The 26,218-nt window shown below is 38.2% G+C and overlaps 1 protein-coding gene across 1 annotated transcript in view; it reads right to left on the reverse strand.

The window, feature by feature from the left end:
• Positions 1–5,885: 5,885 nt before the first annotated feature.
• Positions 5,886–26,218, reverse strand: part of mfsd2b (MFSD2 lysolipid transporter B, sphingolipid) — an 83,434-nt gene continuing 63,101 nt past the window's right edge. Inside the window, 7 exon segments of the mRNA XM_069888100.1 lie at positions 5,886–5,940; positions 12,147–12,323; positions 12,950–13,093; positions 16,945–17,057; positions 19,765–19,848; positions 20,763–20,846; positions 22,454–22,575. Of these exon segments, the coding sequence (XP_069744201.1) occupies positions 5,886–5,940; positions 12,147–12,323; positions 12,950–13,093; positions 16,945–17,057; positions 19,765–19,848; positions 20,763–20,846; positions 22,454–22,575 (779 nt within the window).

A 26,218-nucleotide genomic window follows, 5' to 3' on the forward strand; every position in this document is an offset into this window, starting at 1 on the left:
CACTATGATTAACATTCTTTAACCCAATGGGGGGTTTAGTTCTCTAGTCCAAAGTCCCAGCAGGCTCCATACATCCCACTGTGTCAATCCTAACTCAATTTCTTCACTGCACATAAATGTCAGGGCCACCAGGCAAACTCTGACCATCAAAATGGAGATAATGTAAACAAGAAGTCAAAGGATCTTAAATTTGTGAAAGCCTACCAAAGGCCTCAAGTATTTAGGTTTTTGCTGTGGACTAGATGGAAATAAGGCCAATTTAAAGTTACCTCCCTTACTAGCTATCCTTCATGACTATTTTTGAATCATGTATTCATCTCTCTCCTTCTCCTTTCCCTTTTCCACTATTTGGACATCAGTACCTTTAACTATCTGAGCCTATGTTTTGGAATAACCAACTGAAACCATTTCTTTTTATCTTCTTTGAAGAAGTTACACCTTACCTCATTAATGTCACCTGCTTTGGCTGAAATTACTCTTCACTAATTATAGCAATATTTTTCAATATTGACATTGTTATTGTTAGTATTGATGAAGCTTACTTGCTCTATTGGTGCATCTAAGGGGTGATCCTTAAAGCATTATAGACACTTTATCAAAGCAATTGCTTGAAGTGAATAATCATAGAATTATGTGAGAACATCAGGTGCAGAATAGGCCATATAGTGATTTGAACTTTCTCCAATCATTTTGATTGTGTTATCTTAGTTTATAAAGACAGAAATTCTGACAAATTTTCCATAATTATGACAGAGATCTATTAAAATGGTCAATCCATTCCTGTATGTATGGTTTAAGTTTATATCAGTTTAATAAGCGAAGATTGTAAATAAAAAGATGTTTGGACATTTTCTTTCCAAGTAAAACAGCAATAAAATAGGTTTTACCTTTGACACTTGAAAGTACAATATCTGAAGCAGGTGCTTTTACCAAATATATTTCATTCAACACAATTAATGCACCTTGGAAACTTTGGGCTAAATTACATTTGTTTAATGTGATAGTTAGTTCGTTCAGCATGGGCTGTAAAATTAGAAAAGGCAAAAAGATTTAAAATAATTTACCAGCATTATAAAAGCAATATTTACTAAGTTTCCAATAAAATAGGTTGCATTAATTATACTGTAATTTTTATATTTATAATATGCCAACTTATCTTTATACATCCAAGTTGGTAATTTAAATTCATCACAATTTTTTTTAAAAGGGATGGCATTTGGCCAATCAGTCACATGAACCTCATTAATAATCAAAGTTTTTAAACATATCTGCACAAGTAACCATCACATCTTGCAAGGGGATTAAAGATGTATCATTGCCAAGTTCAATGGAAAAGGTTGATTAGAGGGATGTCAGGGGTGGGGCAGGAGGAAGATGAGGGGAGGGGGGTAGTAGGGGTATAGTGGTTTTTTTAATGTAAATTCTAAGTATTCTATAAAATTCTTAAATAACATTTTCAAAAAAAAGGAAAACGTTGATTGATTTCTTAGAGTTGATATGTGTTTTTTTCCCATTTGCTTTGCTGTTCCTGGCCAGCTGACTTTGGGTAACTAATACAAAACTGTCAGAAATTTGGAAAAAGTCTTTAAGAAGCAAATCTTACCATCCAGGTATGCCTGAGTTATGATTAATATTAACATTCTGTTGTTCTGAAAATGGAAGTTTATACACTTTTTTAAAAATTGTAAAGTCAATAAGCTTATTCGCTTGGAAAGTGAAAAAAAAATGATGATGGGATAACTTTTTATTTCACTGTATTGTGAAAAAATGGATCAGCCATTGTGGAGCTACTCAATCCACATGCATACTAACAACATTGCTTACTCCTTAATTCTGTGCCCACTCCAACTTTTTAATCAACTCTGAATTTAGACTGGTCCTAAGTGTCATGTCCCTAATTTCTGAAATGCCCTCCCTAAAGATTTGTACCTCACCACCTCTCTTTCCAAATTCAAAACACTCCTTAAAACTTGCATCTTTGACCAAACTTTCATCATCTCTTTATATGATCTGATGTCATATTTGGTTTGATTAAAAACCTTGAGGAACGTTCCTACATTATTGAGGCTGTTTAAATGATAAAACTACACAGACATGGACATTATTGCATCTGATCTGCAATTTTTGTTTCCATACAGTTTAACTTGAACAACTGAATCTACTGAAAAATATTTCTATGTCCCCTTTCAATAGAGTTTTTTTTTTGCAAACTTGCACATAATGTTTATTCTTCAGTTGCATTCTTTATTTCCCATTCGGGGATAATCAGGGATCTTTAAATGTGTAAATTAAGCTCTCGAAGTATCACCTTGATTTTAATTATTCTGGTCAGAAAGAAACCCATTTGCTGACTTCCCATCACACCAACTGATCAGGAGGGGATAACATAGGAAACTAAAATATAGGTCACAATTTTTCTATTTAATTTATATATTTTGTGGGATTCTGAAGCATGCCCCTTCATTCTGATCTCAGAGCAGACACTGACTCAGATGTGGAGGTATCTCCCTAGCCTCAATCCCATTTTACATGTCTGTCACCTCTGTAAAAATTGTATCAGTTCTGTTCACCCATTTCATTCCATCCCACAAGCATTTTCATTCCTCACATTTTCTGGCTCCACCCACTGACCTGCATTATAAAAATGTCAGTCAGAAACAGCTGACTCTCTGTACTTTCAGCCTGTTAACACACACACTCAACGCTATTTCCCATGGGCTGTAAAATAATCCCAGACATTATAATAACTGTTTCATACCAATTTGGTAGTTTTATTTTAGAGTTTATTCTAACTCCTGATGAATATCAGTCCAGCATTTGACTTGGGAATTATAAACAAACAGGAATTAAGTAACTTTGACTGCATAACTCTTAAGCCATCATCTTGATTATTCTTGGAACGTAAAGCATACAATCCATTGGCATTTCTCAAGAGAAATTCCTGGGACTCGAGCCGTTAGATTTTCATATACTGTATTTTCCTTTATTGAGATGTTGGTGGGTTTTTTTTCAGCATGAGGATAAAGTAATTATATTGTCCCAATCCAAAAGCACTGGAGTAGAAAATATTGGAATTGGTAGTAACTGTGTTCATTTGGCAAATCCACTAAAATGGGGTTTAAAAGAGTTTTACTCTGCACCTCACTGACAAAAGGCAAAGGAGGAAAAACCCAACACCCAACCCCAACCAACCAATTTTCCCCTGCAACCGCTGCAACCGTGTCTGCCTGTCCCGCATCGGACTTGTCAGCCACAAACGAGCCTGCAGCTGACGTGGACTTTTTACCCCCTCCATAAATCTTCGTCCGCGAAGCCAAGCCAAAGAAGAACTCTGCAAATGTACACTGGCAAAATTAAAATTTGTCTCTAAAATTGTTTATCACTTATGCACTCCTTGTTCAGGAGGTAGATTGTGGACATTTCTCTTAATGGGATGGTCAAGAGGGCAAGTCCAATATCAATGGGTCTGCATTCATTGTTTCAAGAAATTTGGCATGTTTATATGATGGCAGGTATCTTGTTGATCCACTATTCCCTTAAGATGTATAAAGGCTGACTTTTAAAGCCTAAGTGGTGGTTGTAACAGGCAGTGATGAATTACCTATCTATAATACTTGACTCATTAACTTTTCTAACTACTTCAATTCTCAACAGTTAATGACAAATGTCACTAGAACCATTTTTCAAATTTAAAGGAAAAAGTGCAAAATTTTAAATTGGACCATCAGTAATTTCTCTGTGAAAGAAAGAAAATGGTTCTAGTTGCTTCATCCAGCTGAAATTTTCTTTTTCTTTTTGCTTCTGGTTGTTTCACAGTGAATATTATGGATGATGAATGTTAATGTTGTAATATGGAACTGTTTGAAAACTTTGGACACAGTACCAGAATAAAGTACTGCAAGACAGCAGAAAATGATGAAAGATCCTTCCACTTAGACAGAATATCATGACCTACCTTTGATTTCAGATAAGTACCATCCAATATGCCTGTGACTCAGTTTCTTTGCCTTGCATCCAAGTTCTCTAACCTTAAGTCTAACTCCAATCTTTGTGCTGATTGGGTGCTTCGCGTACTTGTCCTCATATACTATTCTGAGATTGTCCAATTTCACAATATCAAACAAATTCAATAAACTTGTATGACTCTGTGTTAAAGTGAAATAATTTTAACTGGTTCACACCACCACTTAACCACTTGTACTGTAATCTACTCAAATTCTGGGAATCTTCAACATTCACAATAATTCTTCCCAATATTCTTCTTTACTTGCTGCAGTTAGGAACATTAGTTATTGACTGCAGTATGTAAATATATGTACACAAATTTCAAAACTCTCAAACCAAATGATCATATTTTGGCAACTTAATAGCACCTTATGTCATTTACATGAATATTTTAGTGCCCTATTCTTCCAATATTTTGGCTTTTATAAATGTACTTTGTTTTGAGATAATATTCAAGTACCTAACTTACCAATAATTCAGGTTTTCAAATAAATGCTCCTTGTGGCATTTCATGACAAGAATACGAATGCTCTATTTTTTTTGTCCAAGTACCGTATTTGAGGGCATATAGGATCTCCCCATTTTTAGTATGAGATTTCAGGAAAAAATTTGTTTTGGTGTATTTCATTCACCTTGATAGAAACCCTCCATCTTTGTATGGCCCTAACACATGAGCAATAGCAGCAACACATCCTCCTGCCCACTGCATAGCGAGGCTTAGGCCCCTTCCCTGCCACTGCACAAACACTGATAGATTGACAAGTGCACCAGAACCTGTGGGCACACAAGGGTGGGAGGGAGAGAAGCCAGGGCAATGAACAGAGGCCAGACCCACTGTCACAGGGAGCAAATGATAGATTGCTTGCTTTGAGAGGAGTGCTGGGGCTCGATGATCAGGATTCACACTGAGCCTTTGTTCGACGAGCACGGTTCCCCAGATAGATTGAATGAGGCTTGGGGGCGGGTGGCAGTGAGCAAGCAGCCTGTTGATCTGAGCTTGGCAGGCCCCTTGCTCACTGTCACCTGGCCCCACATCTCATTCAATTTGCTTTGGAGCCATGCTTGATGAACAATGCCTGATCATCAAGGCCCAGTATTACCCTCAAAGCACTGTGGGAGAGCGCGAGCAACTGAGCAGGAGGGAGGAAGAGAGCGAATGGGTGGGATTGACCGAATGGGCTTTCTCACCAGGGCAAGTGAGTGGTGGCGGCGATACCAGAAAACACAGGCCACTTGAGGGAAGGTGGTCCTTGAAGTTGTGGGCCTTCTTCCTGGACAGCCACAGCATCTCTGCGGGCTTCTTGAAGCTGGGTGAGTAGTTTGAGCATTTTCACCCTATCGCCATCTTGCAAAGGTAAGCCTCCACTACGTTTGTATTTTGCTCACCAAAATAGTGGCACCAAAATGTCTCCTTCACGTATAGGACCTGGGCTAGCTTTTAGGTGAATTTTTGGGAAAAGGGTGTTCTATATACCGTCAAATACAGTAGTTACATTTTTCTCAAAGCAAGAATAATTTATCAAAAGTACTAGCTATTGCAATTATTGAAAAAAATACTTCTCAAATGCAAATAAATATTTGCTGAAATACTATTAGTGGTGTAATACATTAAAATTTGAAAAGCCAAAGATACAGAGCTTCCCTTCAGTCAATATTAAATTAAACTTCTACACATCACCATCTTTTTTCTTTATATGAAATAAATTCAGTAATTTATGTTTACAAAGTATCTGCATGAAGTTATTAAAATATAAATACTTGCAATAGCCATTGGATCCTTTTGCAATTCATGAAATGTAACACAGGAATTGCAGCAGCAGTGATTCCTGCACTTTGGAATCTATGGCTTGTAAATGATTGTCTTGTTCTGTTCTGATGTATCATAATATTCTCCGCATATCATTCAGTGGATGATCTCAGTTCCGGCTGTTGTTCCTGTAAGAAGAGCACCTTAAGTATGAAATAGAATGCATTTCACCTCTAAACAAAACCTCTGCTTTTCCATGGATTAGGGCTTTTGTAGGCTCTAAAATATAATTATTTTACCAAAGATTCCATTTAACAAAGTGATTTTAAGGAGTCCACCCTGAAAATCATCTCGCTACTCCACAACTAGAAGCAGAGGAGAACAGGTTTGACTGACACTAATGAAGCATTCATTATTAGGCTAGGTAATTTTAGTAGCCTCCTTCTGCTGGCCATCAATGCCAGTATGAGTACTTTATAGGGTATGTCAGAGGAAAGAACAGATGTGAACTTAGGTGGTTGCTGATATGGAATATTTCAGTTCTGTTGGAAAGGAGCTAATATGGGTAAGGGTAAAATGAAATTTGCTTTAAATTCTGTTTTCCTCTTCTGTGACAATAATCATTGTTATCAATGGGTGCCACTATTTTGCCTCTACTTTAACTAAACTTAAAATAGTTCCTGCCAGGATATTTCAGATTTAGCTGCAAAAAAAAAGGATAGGTGGGATTTCTGGCAATCTCACATTTTTTGAGTGCTGTCCGGATAGGATTGGAGACAGGTGCAGAAATTCCAACCTTTAGTCACATGCAGAAGCAGGTTATTTTTAATTGAAGCATAGAAATTTCTTGCATTTATCAAACTAATAACATGAAACAACAAGTAAAATATTCTTGGACCTGCTTTGTAGGTTGGGCAGTATCTATGGAGATGGAGGCAAATGTTTCCAGCATTTTTTTGTTCTATTTTGGAGTTGCAGGGTTTTATGGATTTTTATATAATTTGTACACTTTCTTCAACAGATCCCTTCAAACAATATGATCATTACAGATCTACTTCAGGTATCATCTCCATCACTCTTGATTCACAAACTTTAAATTGATTATTTACCTCCGCTTCTTAAACTTCTATTGAGCTAGCTTCCACAACCCTTAGGTGCTGAGAATGGCTGTGATTCACTACCTTCTGTGAGAAGAAATTTCTATGTTCCTCAGTTTGAAATGACCAAATCCTTATCTTGATACTAATGAAAATACCTTGATGTCCACCCTGTTGTGTGTCCTTAGGATTTAAAATCACCAGGACAGTTTTCCCTGGATCCTTTTAAGGATTAAAATGCCATCAAGGTAACCAAGGTAAGCCCTAAGATGAAAAACTGCTTTAACCCATCTAATGCCAAATTTGTACTGGAGTTGAACCTTGCACCCAGTCTACTGTCTGGAGAAATATGCAGGACTGATTCCATCAGAGTCCATTCATTAACCAGATTGCACAGCACTTTGGATTTAGTGCTTAACCTGATGTTCTCTGCTAACTGCAATGAGAGTGAAGAAGTAAATAAGTCACTAGTGAAGATTTTGCATGCTATTTAAAGAGAGATATGCTTTATTTTTCACATCCTGTTGGGTGCTTAAGGAGCATTTTTGAAAAAGGTCTTTTGAGAAATCCTGGGAAGAATTTTCACATGTACTACAACTCTACAATTCTTCTGGAAATTATCTGAAGCCCATCTAACATGAGTGTGTCCTGTGCTATTCTGTATATCAAGAATTAACAGTGGAAAATCAGTGCTTGCTCATGGGCACTGTGATGGAGTCTCTCTTGGACAACCCAAGGAATATGAGGCAAACACACAAACGTGATCAGCAGCTGGAGGAGAGGGAGACATTTGGTGGGGGGGGGGTGGGGGGGGAGAGAGAGAGAAGGTGAGCCCTTATACTCTCATCCTCTTTGCTGGTTCATGGCATACATTTTACTCAGGATCTTCCACTTGATCTTTGATCCACCTGAAAGTATTTGCTATCTGTCACCCAATGGAAGCGGGTGCATGGTCCTGGTACTGCCCAATAAAAATATAACTTTGTCAGAATTTAATACACAAACACAACTGTTTTCACAACTTTGGGCAAATTTAAATGATGATATTTAGCAATTAAACCAAAAAATTGCATGCTGACACCAGATTTTCAAACAGTCTTGTGAGGTCTACAGCAGATGCCATTTCCTTGGATCATCATTTGGCCCTGAATCATCTGGATGCCAAGACTTCAGTTCTGCTTCAAATACAATAGTCCTGAGGAAATGTGATAGTACAGATTCTATCCCCAATGTGGATATGCACATATGGTCGTGTAGGATGACTGTGATTGGCAGGGAGTGTAGCCACACCTACTGGCAGGTCTTAAAGGATTGCTCCTAGCCAGACCAGGTCATTCTGGACTGGTCGACCAACATGTGATATGCTCCAGTCTTTTAGTTAATAACAGCCTTAGTTTGGATCAACAAGTCTTTGGTTCTTTCGACGTGCTCTACAGCAAACATATTCCCAAACTTAAGGATCAATAACTCACAATCAGCCCCCACCCTTGCAACTGGATCCTAGCCCTCTTCTCTAACATATCATAATCAGTGAAGGTGAATAACATCTCTTCCATGATCACACTCAATACCAGGGCTTGTCAAGGATGTACACTCAGTCTCCTACTCTCTCTACACCCACAATTGTACAGCTAAGTACCATTCCTTCATTAATCATGGGATCAAGTACAAGAGTGATGAGGTAATGTTGCAGCTATACAAGACTTTAGTTAGACTCCACTTGGAATATTATGTTCAGTTCTAGTCACCTCACTACAGGAAGGATGTGGATGCTCTTTTGGATGCAGAAATTTACAAGGATGCTGCCCGCATTGGAGAGTGGGCCTTATGAAGATAGGTTGAGTGTACTTGGCCATTTCATCTTGGAGTAACGAAGGATGAAGGTTGACCTGATAGACATGTATAAGGTAATGAGAGGCATTGATTGTGTAGGCTATTTTCCCAGAGCTGAAATGGCTAACATGAGGAGGCATAGCTTTAAGGTGCTTGGGAGTAAGTACAGAGGGGAATGTAAGTTGTAGAAACAGGTACAGTAGGATCGTTTAAGAAATTTATTAGATGGGTAAATGGAACTGAGAAAAATAGAATGTTATGGAGCAGGGAAATTCTAGGCAGTTGTTAGAATATATTATTTGGTTGGCACAACACTGTTGGCTGAAGGGCCCCTACTGTACTGTCCATTTCTTTGATCTATGTTCCAATTCAAATCTGCTGCTGACACTACAGCAGAGACAGAATGCAGGAAAGAGATTGAAAGTCTAGTGGCATGGTGCCAAGATAATAGCCTTTCTCTCAACATCAACAGGAGATGATCATTGACTTCAGGGGAGGAGGAAGAGACCACATCCCTGCCCACATCAATGAAGTTGAAAGTGTAGACTTGATGGTCAAGAAAGTGCCGTAATGTCTATTTTCTCAGAAGACTAAAGAAGTTTGGCTTGTGCCTCTTGTTCTTCAACAACTTCTACACCATCAAAAAGATACTTGCTGAATGCAACACAGCACGGTATGGGAACTGCTCTGCTCATGTTCAGAAGAAGCTACAGAAGGTAGTGAGTACAGCTCAGAAGATAATGCAAACTTTTCTTCCCTCCATGGACTTCTGCATCTCCCACTGCCTAGAAAAGGCAACCAACATTTTGAAGGGCCCATCACATCCTCGATACACTCTATGATCCCTCATCCCATCAGGAAGAATGCTCAAGAGTTTGAAAACACACATCAACACAGGTTCTTCTCTGCTGCTATTGGGCTCCTGAATACACGTGCAAATTGATCTTTTTTAAAAAAATGTGTCTATACTCTGTAAATTGTGCTCTTCAGAAGAAGATGCTAGACTGCTTGCAGAGAAAAATGCTAGATTGCTTGCAGAGAACCCTTCTCACTATAGTAGGTGTAACGTAACAAATAAACTCAAACTAAACTTAATAGCATAGCAACCATTTCATACCTGTTTTCAGATTTGCACCAAATAACTTGCATGTTCTCACATTAATTATTCATTGATTCCAATGATACATCTAGAAGTCTGTATGTAAAATTCTTAGAAATACATATTACCAAAAACCTGTTTTGGTCTAAATCTCGATGGTGTTCAACCAAGTCAGCGGACCATACATTCTATTTTCCTAGAAGTGTAGGGAAATTTTGCATGCTCAGTGCTTGTACCAACATTTAAAGGTGCACCCTTGAGAGTATCCTATCTGGATGCATCACAGGTCAGTACAGATCTATTCTGCTCAAGACCACAAGAAACTGTAGGGAGTGGCAAATGCAGCTCAGACCAGTATGAAAACTAACCTCCCCTCCATTGACCCAATCTATAATGCTGGTTGTCTCAGAAGAGCTGCTAAAATATTAAAGGATTCATCCAACCCCAGTCATACTCTCTCCTTCCATTTCAAGAAGATACAGTAAATGTACTTGTACCTTCAGATTCAAAAACAGTTTCCATTTTAATGATATCATACTTTTGAATGGATCTCACATTGGCAAAAGATGGCATCTTTTGTAAATACACTTTTCTTTATTTACTTCACTATGTGTTTGTACTTTACCATATTCTGCATTATTTGGCTGTTGTCGCACTACTCTCCACACTTACTTATCTAATTTGTTTATTTGTCATTAATGTATGCTAAAAGGTATTTTTTAGTGTATTTTTGTCCACATGACAATAGAAGAATTCAATTCAGTAAGTAAATGTCTCAATCTCAAATGTTTATCGAGGATTTGAGAAATATTCTCAGTGTAAACCTTTGTAATAGAGGAAGTGCAGCAAAGATTCACTAGACTAATTCCTGGGATGGTAGCTCATATGATGAGTAATTAAGCAGACTTGGACGATAACCTCTTGATTTTAGTAGAATGAGCTAAGAGCTCATTGAAATTCTTACGAGGCTTGACAGGCAGAGGTAGAGTGTTTTTTAAAGATACAGCAACAGGTCATTCTGGCCTCACGAGCAAGATACACTGATTAACCTACAAACCCCGTACATTTTTGGAGGGTGGGAGGAAACCCAAGCACCTGGAGGAAACCCATATGATGTTGAGGAGAAAGTACAAATTCCCTATAGACAGCACCAGATCCAAATCACAACACTTTTTTGATGATCTTCTGGGCTGCGAATCTTGCACCAGAGATTACAGAAATCAAGATAAGGAATAAACTTTACAGCACCAAAGGCAGAAGTTTCTTCTGTTGAACATGGATCACTCCCTTTCTTGCATCATGTTCAGAAAGTGAAAAAGGAAATAAATTATCACCAAATATTAAACCCATTAAACTCACATCCTCTGGCTTGAGAGTTCTTAAGCAGGTGACAAATGCTTCAGTTTCTCCTTAATGATAAGAATTCACAATGTTCTTCAGAAGTAATAACTATAATTACAAAAAAAATCCTTGTGCAGCAATTATTTTAACCAGCAGTAGGGCACCAATCAGAAAGATCACTATTACAATTTTGGCTGCCATCTGTTACCAGGCAACCCTAAATCCTGGTCATTTTTATATTTCAGATTTACATTGGAGACCCATTTTCTCTTAATTTGATTCCTATAATGTGCTGTGATGAGTCTTCCATTGATGAAACCAGATTACACTTATTGCAGAATAAAAGCTTTGTAATTGCATTGTTGTTGAAAGAAGGTCCCTTGTTTAGAACAATAGATCTGTTATATATAGTTAAAATCAATGTATTGGGTGACACTGTTACCATAGTGGTTACCATAATGCTATAACAGCACAAACGACGTGAGTTCGAATCTGGCACTGTCTGTAAGGAGTGTGGACGTTCTCCTCGTGTTTGTATGGGCTTTCTATGGTTTCTTCCCATTCTTCAAAAATGTATGGGGTTTGTAGGTTAATTGGTCTACTTGGGCAGCACGGGCTCATGGGCTGAAGGGTCTGCTACTGTGCTGTATCTCTAACTTTTTAAACAAAATTAAAAATTAAATAATTTTTTGAAGATGTCCTACCTATAGGGCATATAAGAAATAACAATATAATGATCTCCTCGCCATTGCAAATTATCATGGGTCTAGGAGGCAGTAATTTACTGTCAAGGATGAACAAGAAAAATAAGCAGAATCTCAGCAGCCACCTGCATCCCCATTACCTTCCTATCCTTTCGTTTAGACTGAATGTTTAATTAGAAGTATGGTGGATACAGTACTACTTGCTTGATGCTACCACTTGAGAGGAACTTTTACCCCTAGAACAGAACAGGGCTTTCAGTCCTTTTTCATTGCCGGCTCCTTGCTTTGAACAAACAATTTCACAGTCAATAAATATGTACCTTAGCTCTTGCAGTGCCAATTTGTTTCTCATTCGGACTTCTTCTGTTATTGGGTAAAATTGGAATATCAATAGCCCAGTGATAATCAGTCCTGTAGGTGCTGCTCCAACTAATAGTTTTAGGGTGAAAGCCACAGGAGGGGGCTGAGAGCATGCTCCAGTTTCATAGCCTGCAAAACTAGGACACAAACAAGTCTCACCATAAAGATTCTGGACATCTATTCCTGTCTACAGTATATGCTTCCACAATTATGACTTAATTGTGACTGGAGAAAATTGGTATTGGAATAATATCTATGCTCTCACAGGATATAGGTAAATGATGTTGAAGTAGAAATCACCATTAGATATCAATTCAGAATAAATTGCAGGTATTGAATCAACTCTAGAGTCATCAGGATCATAATACTGTATAATGCTGTATGAACTTATCCAAATTGATATGTATGATTGAAAGTCTGAAGCAGAATGTCCAGTGCTACAGTTAATTTCAGAATGCTCCTTCAGGTATCATCCTTTTGCCTTTCCTCTGAATTTTGCTACTTGGTACATCAATGAAGATGCTCATATCTAAAGACGTCTCAGTTACCTTGTTATGGCATTGATGCAGGGGAGGACTAGGATGGGGCTGAGTTATAATGATGGGACAGAGTACAGAGATCTTCACTCTGTATCGGCGAAACCTTCATGAGTGTCAGTTCGGAAATTGTTCTCATTCAATTTAGTGAGCTAAAGAATTATTGTGAATATATGTTGTAAGGGGAGAAGTAATAAGTACATTAAATATGTGTCTGAAACACTTACTCAAGACTAAGTGTAGAGAATCCAAGAGAAATTCCAGCAGCAAACTTACTGAAGAAAACATAAAATGAGCAAAATATAGGTTCTAGTCCTCTTATGAATGGATTTTGAAGTCTAAAATTATCAACAACATCAGGCAGCAAAGACCTGCAATGAAAAATAAAATTGATCTTGATAGAGTACATGTAAACAATAATATCCCAAAAGTGTTCAAAAGGCAGAATGGCCAATTAATTCTTTATATGATAGTGCACTTGTCATCCATAGTGCAGAACTTTTCATTTACTTTGACTGCACAGATTGGTGATGCTGACTGGAATAAACAAATGGCATTCCATTGTGTCTGACAAGCCTAAAGATCTGTCCAGTTTTAGATCATAAGTATCTCCCACTGTGCCTACCAGTGGAACAATTTAAAAACAGCTTTGTTCGCTTCTTTCTGACAAGGATTTCTGCTATCATCATGAAGGACTGTACACATAAATCATTAAAGTGTGAGAATGAGATGAGGAGATAGTCTGTCATTCTGCCTGTTTTCTTCACACTTTTATCTGCAACCAATCCATCATCACTCCAGACTGGTTTGTAAGGTTCATCAGGATTGTGACAGAAGCAAGGTTACTGCAGTGAGTAAAAATGTTATTGTTTTATCATTGTTCCAATCTCCAAATACATGTAGAATATTTTTTTCCAAAGAGATTCTGAATATATTATCTGTAAGATTGCCAAGCATTCTTCAAATAAGAATCAATGCTTCCTTTGAAGTAAATAGGTTGTTTCAAAGCTGCTTATAACCAGAAGCAAAATTTAACAAAATTTATGCAACAAAAATCTGTTTCTGCATTACCTTAATGCATGAAAAAACAGATTTAATGTAAAATTTTATATTTATGACTGCATTTTTAAGTGTCCTGATATATTCTTGCTTCTCTTTAATGTTACTTTTTTTGAAAAGAGAATGCGCTGGATCATGCTTTAGAGGATCTGTCTCACAATTGCACTACTCCATGCTGACCATCCACACATGAGCATCCCAAGGCTGTGCACTTAGTCCCCTACTCTATTCCTTGTATACCCATGACTGCTCCAACTTAATCTGAAAATTCACTGACAAGGCCACCATTGTTGAGTGAATAACTGGAGATTATGAGTCAAAATATAGAATAGAGATTGAAAATCTGGTTTTGTGGTGCCAGAACAACCATCTTACTCTCAACTAATCCATCAAGACAAAGAAGCATATTGTCAAATTTTAGAAAGGTTGGGGGAGCACTGAGGGACCAACTGGCTGTTCGGATTGATGGAACAGAGATGAAGAGGGTTAGAACCTTCAAGTCTCTGGGAATCCATGTTTCAGAAGATCTTTCCTGGAGACATCAAGGCAACCATGAAGAAGGTACATCAAAACTACTCCTTTGTAAGGAATTTGATGAGATTTGGCATGTTTGATTCTATCAGACTTTTATGGGTGCACTGTGGGAAGTCTACTGATTGGTTACATCACAGCCTGGTTTGGCAATTCAAATGCCAAGAATGCAGAAAGCTGCAGATGACAAACATAGCCAGGTCCACCACAGGCTCCAACCTCCATCCACTGATGACATTTATTTAAGATGGTGCCTCAAGAAGGCAGTCAACATCATAAAGGATTCCCATCACCCTGGTCATGACCTTTTTCATTGGTACCTTTGGGCAAAAGGTACAGAAGCCTGAAAACCAACACCTCTAGGTTCAAGAACAGTTTCTTTCCAACAGCTGTCAGATTCTAGAACCTCCCCTTATTACACTAATCATGGACTGTCTGCACTATTGCAAGTCACTTTTTTGCATTAGGATTACTGTGAATTTTTATTATTGATTTATCTTGTGTATTTTTTAATTTGATTAAGATAACTCATTGTTTTTTTAACAAGTACCTACCTGCAAGTAAGGCATATGGCAATCTCCAATTACTCTGATTTCCTCCCCCATCCCAAAGACTTGCTGGTCAGCTAATTGACACTTAATGTGGGTGGGTTATGTAGGTAGAAAACTAAAAAAAGTTTATAGTATGTATGATGGAATAGGTTACAGGGGAATAATTGCAGGAATGGAATTGATGGGAATATTCCAAGAGCTAGATGGACTCAATGAACAGAGCTTCTAATCTTTGCCCTTTCCAAACTACATTTGTGTGAATTCTCCATTTTAAAAATGTTGCAAGGGAAAATTAGTTACCAATTGGTGGAAAGCAAAACACTCACTCACTCTGTAATTCAACCTCCAAATCACTCAGGTCCAAATGTGGCCTCACGTTTAATCATTATTGATGAGTAGCCCTGTGTTTATTTGATATCAGCATCTGTACTATTGTAGAGAGCGTCGAAAGAACCAAAGACTTGTTGATCCAAACAATTAACTAAAAGACTGGAGCATATCACATGTAGGTCGACCAGTCCAGAATGACCTGGTCTGGCTAGGAGCAATCCTTTAAGACCTGCCAGTAGGTGTGGTTACGCTCTCAGCCAATCACAGTCATCCTACACTACCATCTATACATATACACATTGGTGATAGAATCTGTACTATCACAACTATTAGAAAGAGCATTTTGACATAAGTACCAAACACAGATTGGATGACTGCTTGGCTGAACACTTACATTCTGTTTATGGGTCTAAACTTTAGCTTCCTGTATCCAACAATTTTAGCTCAACCATTCCTACATTGACACTGACTGACCATTTCTACCATGAATGCTGTCTGACCTGCTGAGTTCCTCCAGCAATTCATTGTCTGTTTAAGATTCCAGCATCTGCTTCTCTTATAAGTAGCACTGTCTGTTCTCAAGAGCAACAGCCATTTGCAACGGATACCAAAGAAGCAAATGAAGAGGAATTTCAGTTCCATCTTCAACACCCATTAAATACCTAGCTTCTAAAATGATTTTAGATTTGAGCAAATATTTTCTTATATTCTTGCTTCTTGAAGCCCTGAGAACTGTAACAGACTTGAGGCTTGTCAAAACATAAAATATGGAAAAATTCTCATGCACACTTTATGAGTAGGTTAGTGGATTATCTTCCGTGTGAAAATATTATCCCAGATACTTTGCACACATAGTTAAAATTGTTTTGAGACTGGGAGTGCTGAAACTGTAAAAGCTGAGAAAGTAATGTTCACAAATTCTCAGATGACAGGGCAAGTTGACGAGGCTATGGAATACCAGGTTTTAGAAGTAAGGTCCTCAGAAACCAAAGCAAGCATCTAATGATAAACCTTTGCAATGTATTGGTTAGACTTCAGCTAGATTAAGGGCTATAATTCTGCCTCAGACAAGAATGGAAATATATCAAAGCTTTGGAGAGAATACTGAGAGGCGTAATGAACAGGGGGCAATGATTGGGTGGACAGAACGGAGAAGTGGGATTGGCATTAAAGATTTCCCCACAGAGTTTTGTCTGAGGAATATGAAATGATGAGTAAAATTATGAGGGGTTTTGATAGAACATTCTTTACAGCTACCAGAGACTCCCAGTTACCACAGAGGAGGACAGAGGGTCTAAAGGATTTAATTTAGCCATATCCTGGCAACTGCCCCAAACACAGCTGTTTACTGTGGTGTAAGAGTGAGCTCTGCCCATAAACCCTACAAGAATGATGGAAAGTAATGCTGGAAGCAGAATCACCTTGGACTTCACCACTGCCTTGATCATGCATTTGTGATCTTGATCATTAACATTTTCAGCTTTAACACATGAGGAAAGAATTAGATTCAGAATATATGTTGGAAAACTGAAAAAAATATTCTCAACCATTCTGAATTTGGGATGGACGTAAAAAATAAGGTAAGAGAGGCTATTCTGTTGAAAAGCATGCCTTGCAGAGAGAATCAGTAAATGTATTTTACACAAAGATGCTTTGGATAAATGAGAGTACTTGCATGCAAAGGAATAATTACCAAGTCAACCACTGGATGTATGAATCACAGATCAAATAAATAAATTTGAGGTACTTACCATAGCAGAAGGAAATATGAAGCTACACTCAGACCTGAGGAGACTGCAACCATGTAGGATACAATCAGATTGTTTGGAATGGAAACCATCATGATCAGGAATGGTATAATCCACTGTAAACAGAAAAGAGTACAACAAAATCCACACACCTGTAATTTATCCCAGGCAATAAGTTTATATTCACATTTTTCTGTGCCATTCAGTGTTAATTTTCAATCTATCAGTGGTTTTCTCTGATAAGTACATGAAACATGAACAAATAGAAAGATTGCCACAGTGCATAATTATCCAGCTTCAATGAAAACTTTCATAAATGAATGATAAATTATTTTGTCTCTGAGCCATAAGGCTTTGAATTCAGGAGCTATGTTACCTTGGTAACATATTTATTGTCCTTCTCAGTGGGACTTTGAGCCTGATCTTTCTTTGAATAGAAATTCAGTATATCTAAATTACAGCCCTATGGGTAAAGTCATCCGCAACTACTAGAACTTTAGCCCTTGAAGGCTTAACCGAAGTTACAATTAGATTACAGGAATTTTGGGCCAAAGATGGAAATACGTTAGCCAGGGATATTGCTGCTGCTGTTACTGCTGCCCTCTGCTGGAATAGTGGGTGAGGACAAGTTGTAGCGTGATTGAGAGCACTCAAGACCAGAGAGAGTACAACACACTTCTATTCAATAAGAATGGTACACATGGTCTATGGAGTGAACTGGGGTTTTGCCAGGGGTCCAGGGTTTATATCGAGATATGCAGGGGACAGAGTCAGGGTAGGAGCCAGTCATACCAGTAGTGAATTCCCTGTTCACTACACAGGGTCATGAACCTCACTGTATTCATTTAATTACTCCTTTTGATGCAGAATTAGGCCATTCAATCCAGTAGGTCTATGTTGGTTTTCAAGATAACAAATCTATCAGATCCATTCTCACCCATTACATTTCTGTCCCCCTGTAATTTATTCTTTTATAACTTATTTTGGTTCTTTAGCCACTTCCCTACATTGACCTTAATTAACTATTGTAAGTTATTAGCACATATTTCAGCAGGTGGGAACAAACCTGACCATCCTCAACAATTCAGGCAGCAATAGAGAATACATGCAAACCACACAGACAGTATCGGAGGTCCCTTAGAGATAGCAGTATCCGTTGTTATGCATTGTACTGTTCTCTGTTTACCTGGACACCACACTATTCCTTCCCTTCTATCTGCAAACTTCACCTACATGGCATAAGAGCAGAAAAAACAAAATCTGTCTCAGTACAAAGGATCACTTGGGTAAGAAATGTTGTTTTGGTCCGGATGTGCTTTATAACAGTAAGTATGAAACAATGTAAACTAATTTTTAGCTGCTTTGATACAAGGATAACAATTTTGACTGGGGGTCAATGATGTAGGTGAGACAATATTGATGAGCCGAATTTCACCAACATCTATGTTATACATCTCTCCCAATGATCAATTGGACAGCACAAGTGGCATAGTGGTTAGTGCAACACCATTACAATGCTAGCAATTGGGACAGGGGTTCGAATGCTGTGCTGTCTGTAAGGAGTTTGTACGTTCTCCCCGTGTCTGCGCAGGTTTTCACTGGGGGCTCCGGCTTCTTCCCACCATTCAAGACGTACCAGAGCCGTAGATTAATTGGGTGTAAATTGGGCGGCACGGACGCGTGGGCCGAAATGATGTTACTGTGCTGTATGTATGTCTAAATTAAAACATTAAAAATTAGATAAAAAATTAAATTATATTGGTTATCCTTCAACACCTGCAGAGGTGGTAATCAGTTAAAGATGGCATAACAACCCAGGAATTTGAGAAGCAAGTTTTGTTTGAGATTTTTGAGGGCAGGATGGAATGGGAATCACCAGACTCTCCCACAAATAGCACAGCAGTAGGTCACCCAGCGTCAACTGCTGCTAATTAAGACCATGGCAGGATGAATAGCAGGGGCCAGAGAATGGTTGACAGAGCAGGTCCTTCCTCTCCAACTGCATTTACGTGCTGGGATATGTAGCTGCAGCATATCCCAGTTAAACTTGACAACCTTTCTATTTAAAATCTGCCACTGTAGAATGAAAAACAGAAATTTCATCCCACTAGTATATAAATGTCTTTTGCAAGGGATTATAGTAGTAATACAGATAGACCCTGACTTATGATGTTCTAACTTACAATATTTCAAATTTATGATGGCCAGATATGTACCTTCAATTTTGAGTTCCGATGTTTCCCCGCACTTGCAATACGCAAGGCAGTGACGCGACGCTTTCTCCAGCCACCTGCGCATCTGAACTCCTGAGCACAGGTCCTCCTCCGGCCTCCCGTGCATCCAAGTTCCTGACACCCAGGCCGCCTAAGCATCTGAGCTCCCAATTGCAGGTCCTCTCCCTGACAACAAACTCCCAGCAGCGGATCCCAGCAGTGGCCGCCTGCACATCCGAGCTCCCAACCATGATGGGTCCACTCCCTGACAACAAGCTCCCGACCATGGATCCTTGCAGAGGCTGCCTGTGCATCCGAGCTACCGACCGCAGGTCCTCTCCCAGCTGCCTGCACATTTGAGTTTTCAGCGATTGGAGAAAATTTAAATTAAAAAAGGGAGTGTGCATTGCTGTAATGTTTTTTTTTTCAGTTTAAGTTGTGTTGTATAAAAGGTTCTCATCATTTAAATAAAAAGGTAGAGGGCATTATCTTTTCAACTTACGATACAAGTCCCGGAATGGAACTGCATCATAAGTAGGGGTCTACCTGTAAGGCTGATCTGTAATTTATTTCAAAATGCAAAATGGAAACAAAAACACTTGATACATACAGTAATGCCACAGTAAACTGCAGTTTTCTTCCCAAATCTCTGCAAGAACCACTGCCAGAATGGAATGGCTGCCACAGCAGATACCTGTAATTTGGTCATTTGATCAGTCATGGTTGGTTATTGGGAAGGTGCACAATTGATAATTATGAGTAAGTTACTCCTGTAAAATTTAGAAACTGTAACAAAAATATTTTTTTGAGAAATTGTCAAGTTGTAAATTTACCACCAATTAAACATTTTCTGCATTTTTCAATATTTAACTTATTTTAAATAGTGGTGGGTTCAAACAATTCCCAAACCACTTCTATCAAAATCTACAGCTCTCTCAAACTCCAGGATCACCTTACATTCCTATCAAATTCCACAGTCCTTGCTCCAGGTCTCTTAAATCCATGGCCCTTCTCCAAGTCTGACAAACTCCTGTGGTCTTCTGATAGCTCTATCAAAACCTCCCCCCAGTTCTGTCAAATTCCAGGATGATCACTACTGGATCCTCCACAAAATTCATACTCTCTCGCCTTCTGATCTGATACACACAAATCTATCCCAAAGTAAGTCTAGTTCGTTTACTTTTATAATTCTGGAGTTCAGGTATTAACTTCCAATCTTTGCCTTTTGCAAGCTATATTGGTGTGCAGTTTCCTTCCTAAAAATGTTGCCAAGTAATAAACAATCTATTTAATTGGGTGATGGGTATGTTCTGTCATGTAGTCTCTAATTCATTAAGGTCCTTTTGTAAACCTGGTGTTATACAGAATATTTTGACATGATAAGTAGCATTGACATTAATATCAATGATCATTTTCAGCAGGGCGTTGAAGGGAGAAGTGAGCAGGATTTTCAATTCCAACTTCAGCACCCAAATATAGCTCCCGGAAATTTTTGGATTTGAGTTAATATTTTTTATGTTCCTACTTCATGAAGGAGCACCTCCTCCACAACAGCTCTTTATGTAGGCGTGTATGCTGACAAAAACACAACTTTATAATTAAACATACCAGTATTGTAAGGACGATGTTTTGAAAATGATGACGAAGATCCACAGCATAGTTGCAAAAGAGAGCAAAATTCCCCTCAATTAGCTGCAAGTGAGAAAATATTTCATGATGTACATAGTATATCCTCAAGCACAGTGGTTCACACTTTTCACAAGCTATCATTTTGACATACTTCAAAACACTAATTTTTAACTGTTTGAAGTGAGAACCTTAAATTGATTTAAAAAGAGCAGCCCAAATATAGCATCTTATGGACTTGCCCACAGCTTTCATGTAGGCTTTTGCAGTAATGTTTAGAAGTCTAAATTTGACTGCATTCTGTAAAGGGCATTTTGTGACTATAACTAATTGGTAAGAAAATAGTTGATGACTCTTGCATTCTGAAACAGGAAGTGCAAGTTAAAATAGTTCATCAGTGACAAATCAAGTATAGAGAGCAAATAAAGAGAAAGATGAAACAGAGAAATAAAGATGAACAGAGCAAATAGTTCCTTTTGCTTTTATAACCCAGCAATAATTAGCTAAAGGGATATAATTCTATAACTGTAAAAATTAGTTTTAACTGCTAATGAAGCTTTTAGACAATAACTGTGACTTATCTGATTGCTGAGTATCTGTCACAAGTTAACTTTTTTGGGGAATTTTGTATGAGTAATGGAAAACTGTGTGCTCAGGTATTTCACAGTTTTGTTTTAGTCCAGCTTCTGGAAGAGCAGGGCAACTGGAGTAGAAACCTGAGGCAAGAAAAATTGCAGATGCTGGAATCTGGAACAAAAACAATAAATGGAAATCATGGGTCATAAGCCTGAAATGTTGATGGCGGTTTTCTTTGTTCCACAAATGTTTCCCTGACCTACTCTGTTTCGAGCATTCAGTTTTTGTTTCTGTTGCAACTTGCCCACTTCTGCATTTACCTGCATGTAAAGCCACTTGTTTCTGTTTGACTGGCTTCTTACAAGTGTGAACCAGGAGTATTATGCAATAATGATGAGACTATCTTTAAAAACACAAGCTTTTGTGAATCAAAACTAAATTTGTTTTAATGCATAATAGTTTAAGTTCATGACTGATTTCAATGTTGATTGCACCAGTGAAGGCTTCAGTAGCATACCCCAAGTAGGAATATGCTAGCAACTTCACAACCTCCAAGTTTAACTGTCTGGACTCCAGAAATTGCAGCCAGTTTGCGCAATTTCATCTGCAAGAACCAGAATTTCTACATTATAATGACCTCACGTTTGAACACAAACATCAGACATTTTACGATGTTCAAAAAAAAATAGATTCAAAGAGTCACAAACTCCAACATCGGATCAGTGGATCTACTAAAATGATTTTCCATTAATAAATGACCTTTATTTAAACAAAGAAAATATAACATTTGTTTAATGATGCAATATTTTATATTTCTTGCCAGACACACATGTCATGACAAGAAGAACTTGCATTTTTATAGTACCTGCATCTTTAACATGGTAAAACCACCCTATAACAATATTGACACCAATGCTCAGAAATGATTAAGAACTGAAAATATATATCTTTCATGATTTGGACAAATTTCAATGGATACCAAGATTCTTATTTTCATGCTTAATCCACTGTAACATGTAACATTCAGGCACATTTTGAATGCAGTGCAATATAATGGTCCTTTTTACGATGCAGATTTAAATGTTCAGGAAGATTACCTGAAGGGCCAAAGATATGAAGAGAAAAGATGTAGTCAGCTTCACGTAGGGACCATGTCTCAGCACAAGTTTCATTCCTTTTAGGAAAGGAATTGGTTTGCCTGACTTCACAGTGTAGGGGTCTAACCAAGAAAATGGAACATCAAACTACTTGCCCTTCACATTTCATTAAACAAGTCATGCAATATGAATAAATAAAATGAATTTCTTCAAAAGACTGCATTGACTGGATGTCAGAATCCGCTGAAGGGCTTTCAGAATGACTTACAAGAACAGAGTTAAGGTTAATTAAACATACAATCTTGAAAAATAAGCTCGTTTTTATGTCTTCTCTTCACCTCCATATTTGTGCAGGCAAGATTCTTTAGAGTTCAAAGTACAGTAAAACCCTTGTTATCTGGAATTCAAGCAAGCAGCAGTTTCAAGCAACTGTCAAAAAAAAAATCTAGGAAAATAAAAAAATGAAAATAAATAAGAATAAAATAACAGGTAAAAATATATAAGTTTAAAATTGTAAAATTAAATGTTCCCTGAACCATAGAACATTATAGCACAGAAACCATCCCCTTCGGCCCTTTTAGTCTGTGCTGAACCATTTTTCTGCCTTGTCCCACTGACCTGCACCCAGTCGTACCTTTCCCATCCATGTACCTATCCAAATTCTTCTTAAATGTTACAAATTGAACCGACATTCAGCACTTCATCTGGCACCACTCCCACCACTCTCTGTGAAGATGTTCCCAGTTATGTTCCCCCTAAACTTTTCCCTTTCACCCTTAACCCATGTCCTCTGGTTTGTATCTCACCTACCCTCAGTGGAGAAAAGTCGACCTATATTTATTCTGGCTATCCCCCCATGATTTTAAATACCTCTATCAAATCTCCCCTCATTTTTCTACACTCCAGGGAATAAAGTCCTAACCTGTTTAAACCTTTCCCTGTAACTCAGTTCTTGAAGTCCGGCCAACACCTTTAAAGGACACCGTTTGACCTGCTGAGCATCTCCAGCATTTTGTGTTTTTACTTCAACCACAGTATCTCCAGATTTTCGTGACTTACTTTTAACATCCTAGTAAGTCTTCTCTGCCCTCTTTTTTATTGAAATATTTCCTGTAATTAGATGACCAAAACTGCACACAATACTCCAAATCTGGCCTCACCAATGTCGTATAAAACTTTACCATAACATCTCAACTCCTATATTCAATACTTGGATTTATGAAAGCCAATATGCAAAAGCTTTCTTTAAGACCCTATCTACCTGTGACACCACTTTTAAGGAATTATGTATCTGAATTCCCAGATCCCTCTGTTCTACTGCACTACTCAGTGCCCTTCCATTTACCATGTATGTCCTTTCTTGGTCTGTCCTTCCAAAATGCAAAATCTCACACAAGTCTGCACTAAATTCCATCTGCCATTTTCCCAACTGGTCCAGATCCCTCTGTAAGCTTCGAAAACCTTCTTTGATGAACAACAATGGTCCCAGCATCAATCCTTAAGTCATAAAATTAGTCACAGGCCTCCATTCTGAGAAGCAAACATCCACCACTACTCTGTGGCTCCACCCACCCATTGTCAAATCCGGTTTACTACCTCACTACGAATACCTAGCATCTGAACCTTCCTGACTAACCTCCCAAGTGAAACCTTGTGAAAGACCTTACTAAAGTTCATATAAACAACATCCACTTCCTTTCCTTCATCAAGTTCCTGATAACCTCCTTGAAAAAATCTATCAGGTTGTTAAACATGACCTACCAAGCATAAAACATGTTGACTATCCCTAATGAGTCCCTGGCTATCCAAATAAAATATAACTCTGATTATCCAAAATCAGTTTCTCTGAAATTCTCATTTATCTGAAAATTTTTTAAAATTTGGATAAATGAGGATATCTGAAATGAATCAGAAATCTTCATTTATCTGAAAAAAATAGGTTGAAAAACAAAAATTCACTCAATAAGAAATTAGAACAATGATGGTCCTTGTTTCAGGTAACTCTCCCTTTCCATTTCTTCTTTACCTTTCCCTATTGACTTTTCTCTCCAACTCTCCCTTTCAAACTGTATGCCAATCTCTCCCAGCCGCAAGCGGTTGGAAGAATCCCTTGTCCTGGCATCATCACGGAGAGTGGCCTCCTGGTAGGAATGGGTACTTTGGGCTCCGAGCAGGAGTGAGGAGCTCAGGCTCCTGGCAGCAGCAGGAATGTCGGGCTCCTGGGCAGGAGCGGAGACCTCAGGCTCCCAGGCAGGAGCGGGGCCTCGGTGGGGAGGTGTCAGTGATTAGAGGCAGCCAGCATTGTTTTGGTGAGAATTAAACATTATTTTAATGCTTAAAAGCCTTCCCTTGTTTTTTTTTTGTTGTTTAAACACTGTTACAATTATTTGCTATTGCTACTGGGCTGTTTTTTTAAAAAAATGACCATCATGGATAATCAGAGTTGTATTGTACTTGCATATTTGATCTCTTTAAATACCTTCCAATAATTTACCTATTACTGACATTGGGCTCCCCAGCCTATAATTTCCAGGGTTACTTTTGAAGCCTTTTTTAAACAATGGAACAATGTGAGCTACCCTCCAATCCTCTGGCACCACACCCATGGCTAAGGACATTTTAAATATTTCTGCCAGAACCCCTGCTATTTCTACACTAGTTTCCCTCAAAGTCCAAGAGAATATCTTGTCAGGCCCTGTAGCTTTATCCACACTTACTTGTTTTAAGACAGCAAACCCTTCCTCCTCTTTAATCTGTATAGGTTCCATGACCTCACTGCTTGCTATCTTTACTTTCCCCGACTCGTTTCCAGTTTCCTGAATGAATAGTTAATGAAAAAAATCCTTTTAAGATCTCCCCCATCTCTTTTGGTTCCAAACATAGCCAACCACTCTGATCTTCGAGGGGACCAATTTTGTCCCTTATTATCCTTTTGCTCCTAATATACCTGTATAAACCCTTAGGATTTTCCCTTCACATTATCTGCCAAAGTAACCTCATGTCGTCTTTTTTCCCTCCTGATTTCTTTCTGGAGGTTTCTCTTGCATTTTAAAAATTTTCCTCAAGTACCTCATTTGCTCTGTGTTGCCTATACCTATTATATACCTCTTTCTTCTTCTGAACCAGATCCCCAATATCCCTTGAAAACCAAGGTCCCCTATGCCTGCTAACCTTTAATCCTGAAAAAACATACAAACTCTGTACTCTCAAAATTTCACCTTTGAAGAGTTTCCATTTACCGTGCACATTCTTGCCAGAAAATAGCTCAACTCAATCCACGCATTCTGGATCCTTTCTCCTTTCCTCAGAATTAGCTTTCCTCCAATTTAGAATCTCAACCTAAGGCCAAATCCTATCCTTCTCCATAATTAACTTGAAACTAATGGCGTTATGATCACTGGACCCCTATACATACTTCTGTTACCTATCCTGTCTCATTCCCTAAATCTCTCTAGTTGATACTTTTATATATTGATTTAGAAAACTTTCCTCAACACATCTAACAAACTCCAAGTCATCCAGTCCTTTTACAGTATGGGAATCCAAGTCAATATGTGGAAAGTTAAAATCTCCTATTATCACAACCTTATGTTTCCTGCAGCTGCCTGCTCTCTCTCTGCTCCAATTTATGTGAATTAACACATAAACCTTTGGTGAAAATGGGAGCATTCAAGCAATGAACAGTTGATTTCTTTTTTAAGAAATAAAATGGAATACATTGGTCGTGCTTTGTTTGTAGCAGCTGTTTGAATAAAGCTGTGTTTG

The sequence above is a fragment of the Narcine bancroftii genome, chromosome 6 (assembly GCF_036971445.1).
Source record: "Narcine bancroftii isolate sNarBan1 chromosome 6, sNarBan1.hap1, whole genome shotgun sequence".
Classification (NCBI taxonomy): domain Eukaryota; kingdom Metazoa; phylum Chordata; class Chondrichthyes; order Torpediniformes; family Narcinidae; genus Narcine; species Narcine bancroftii.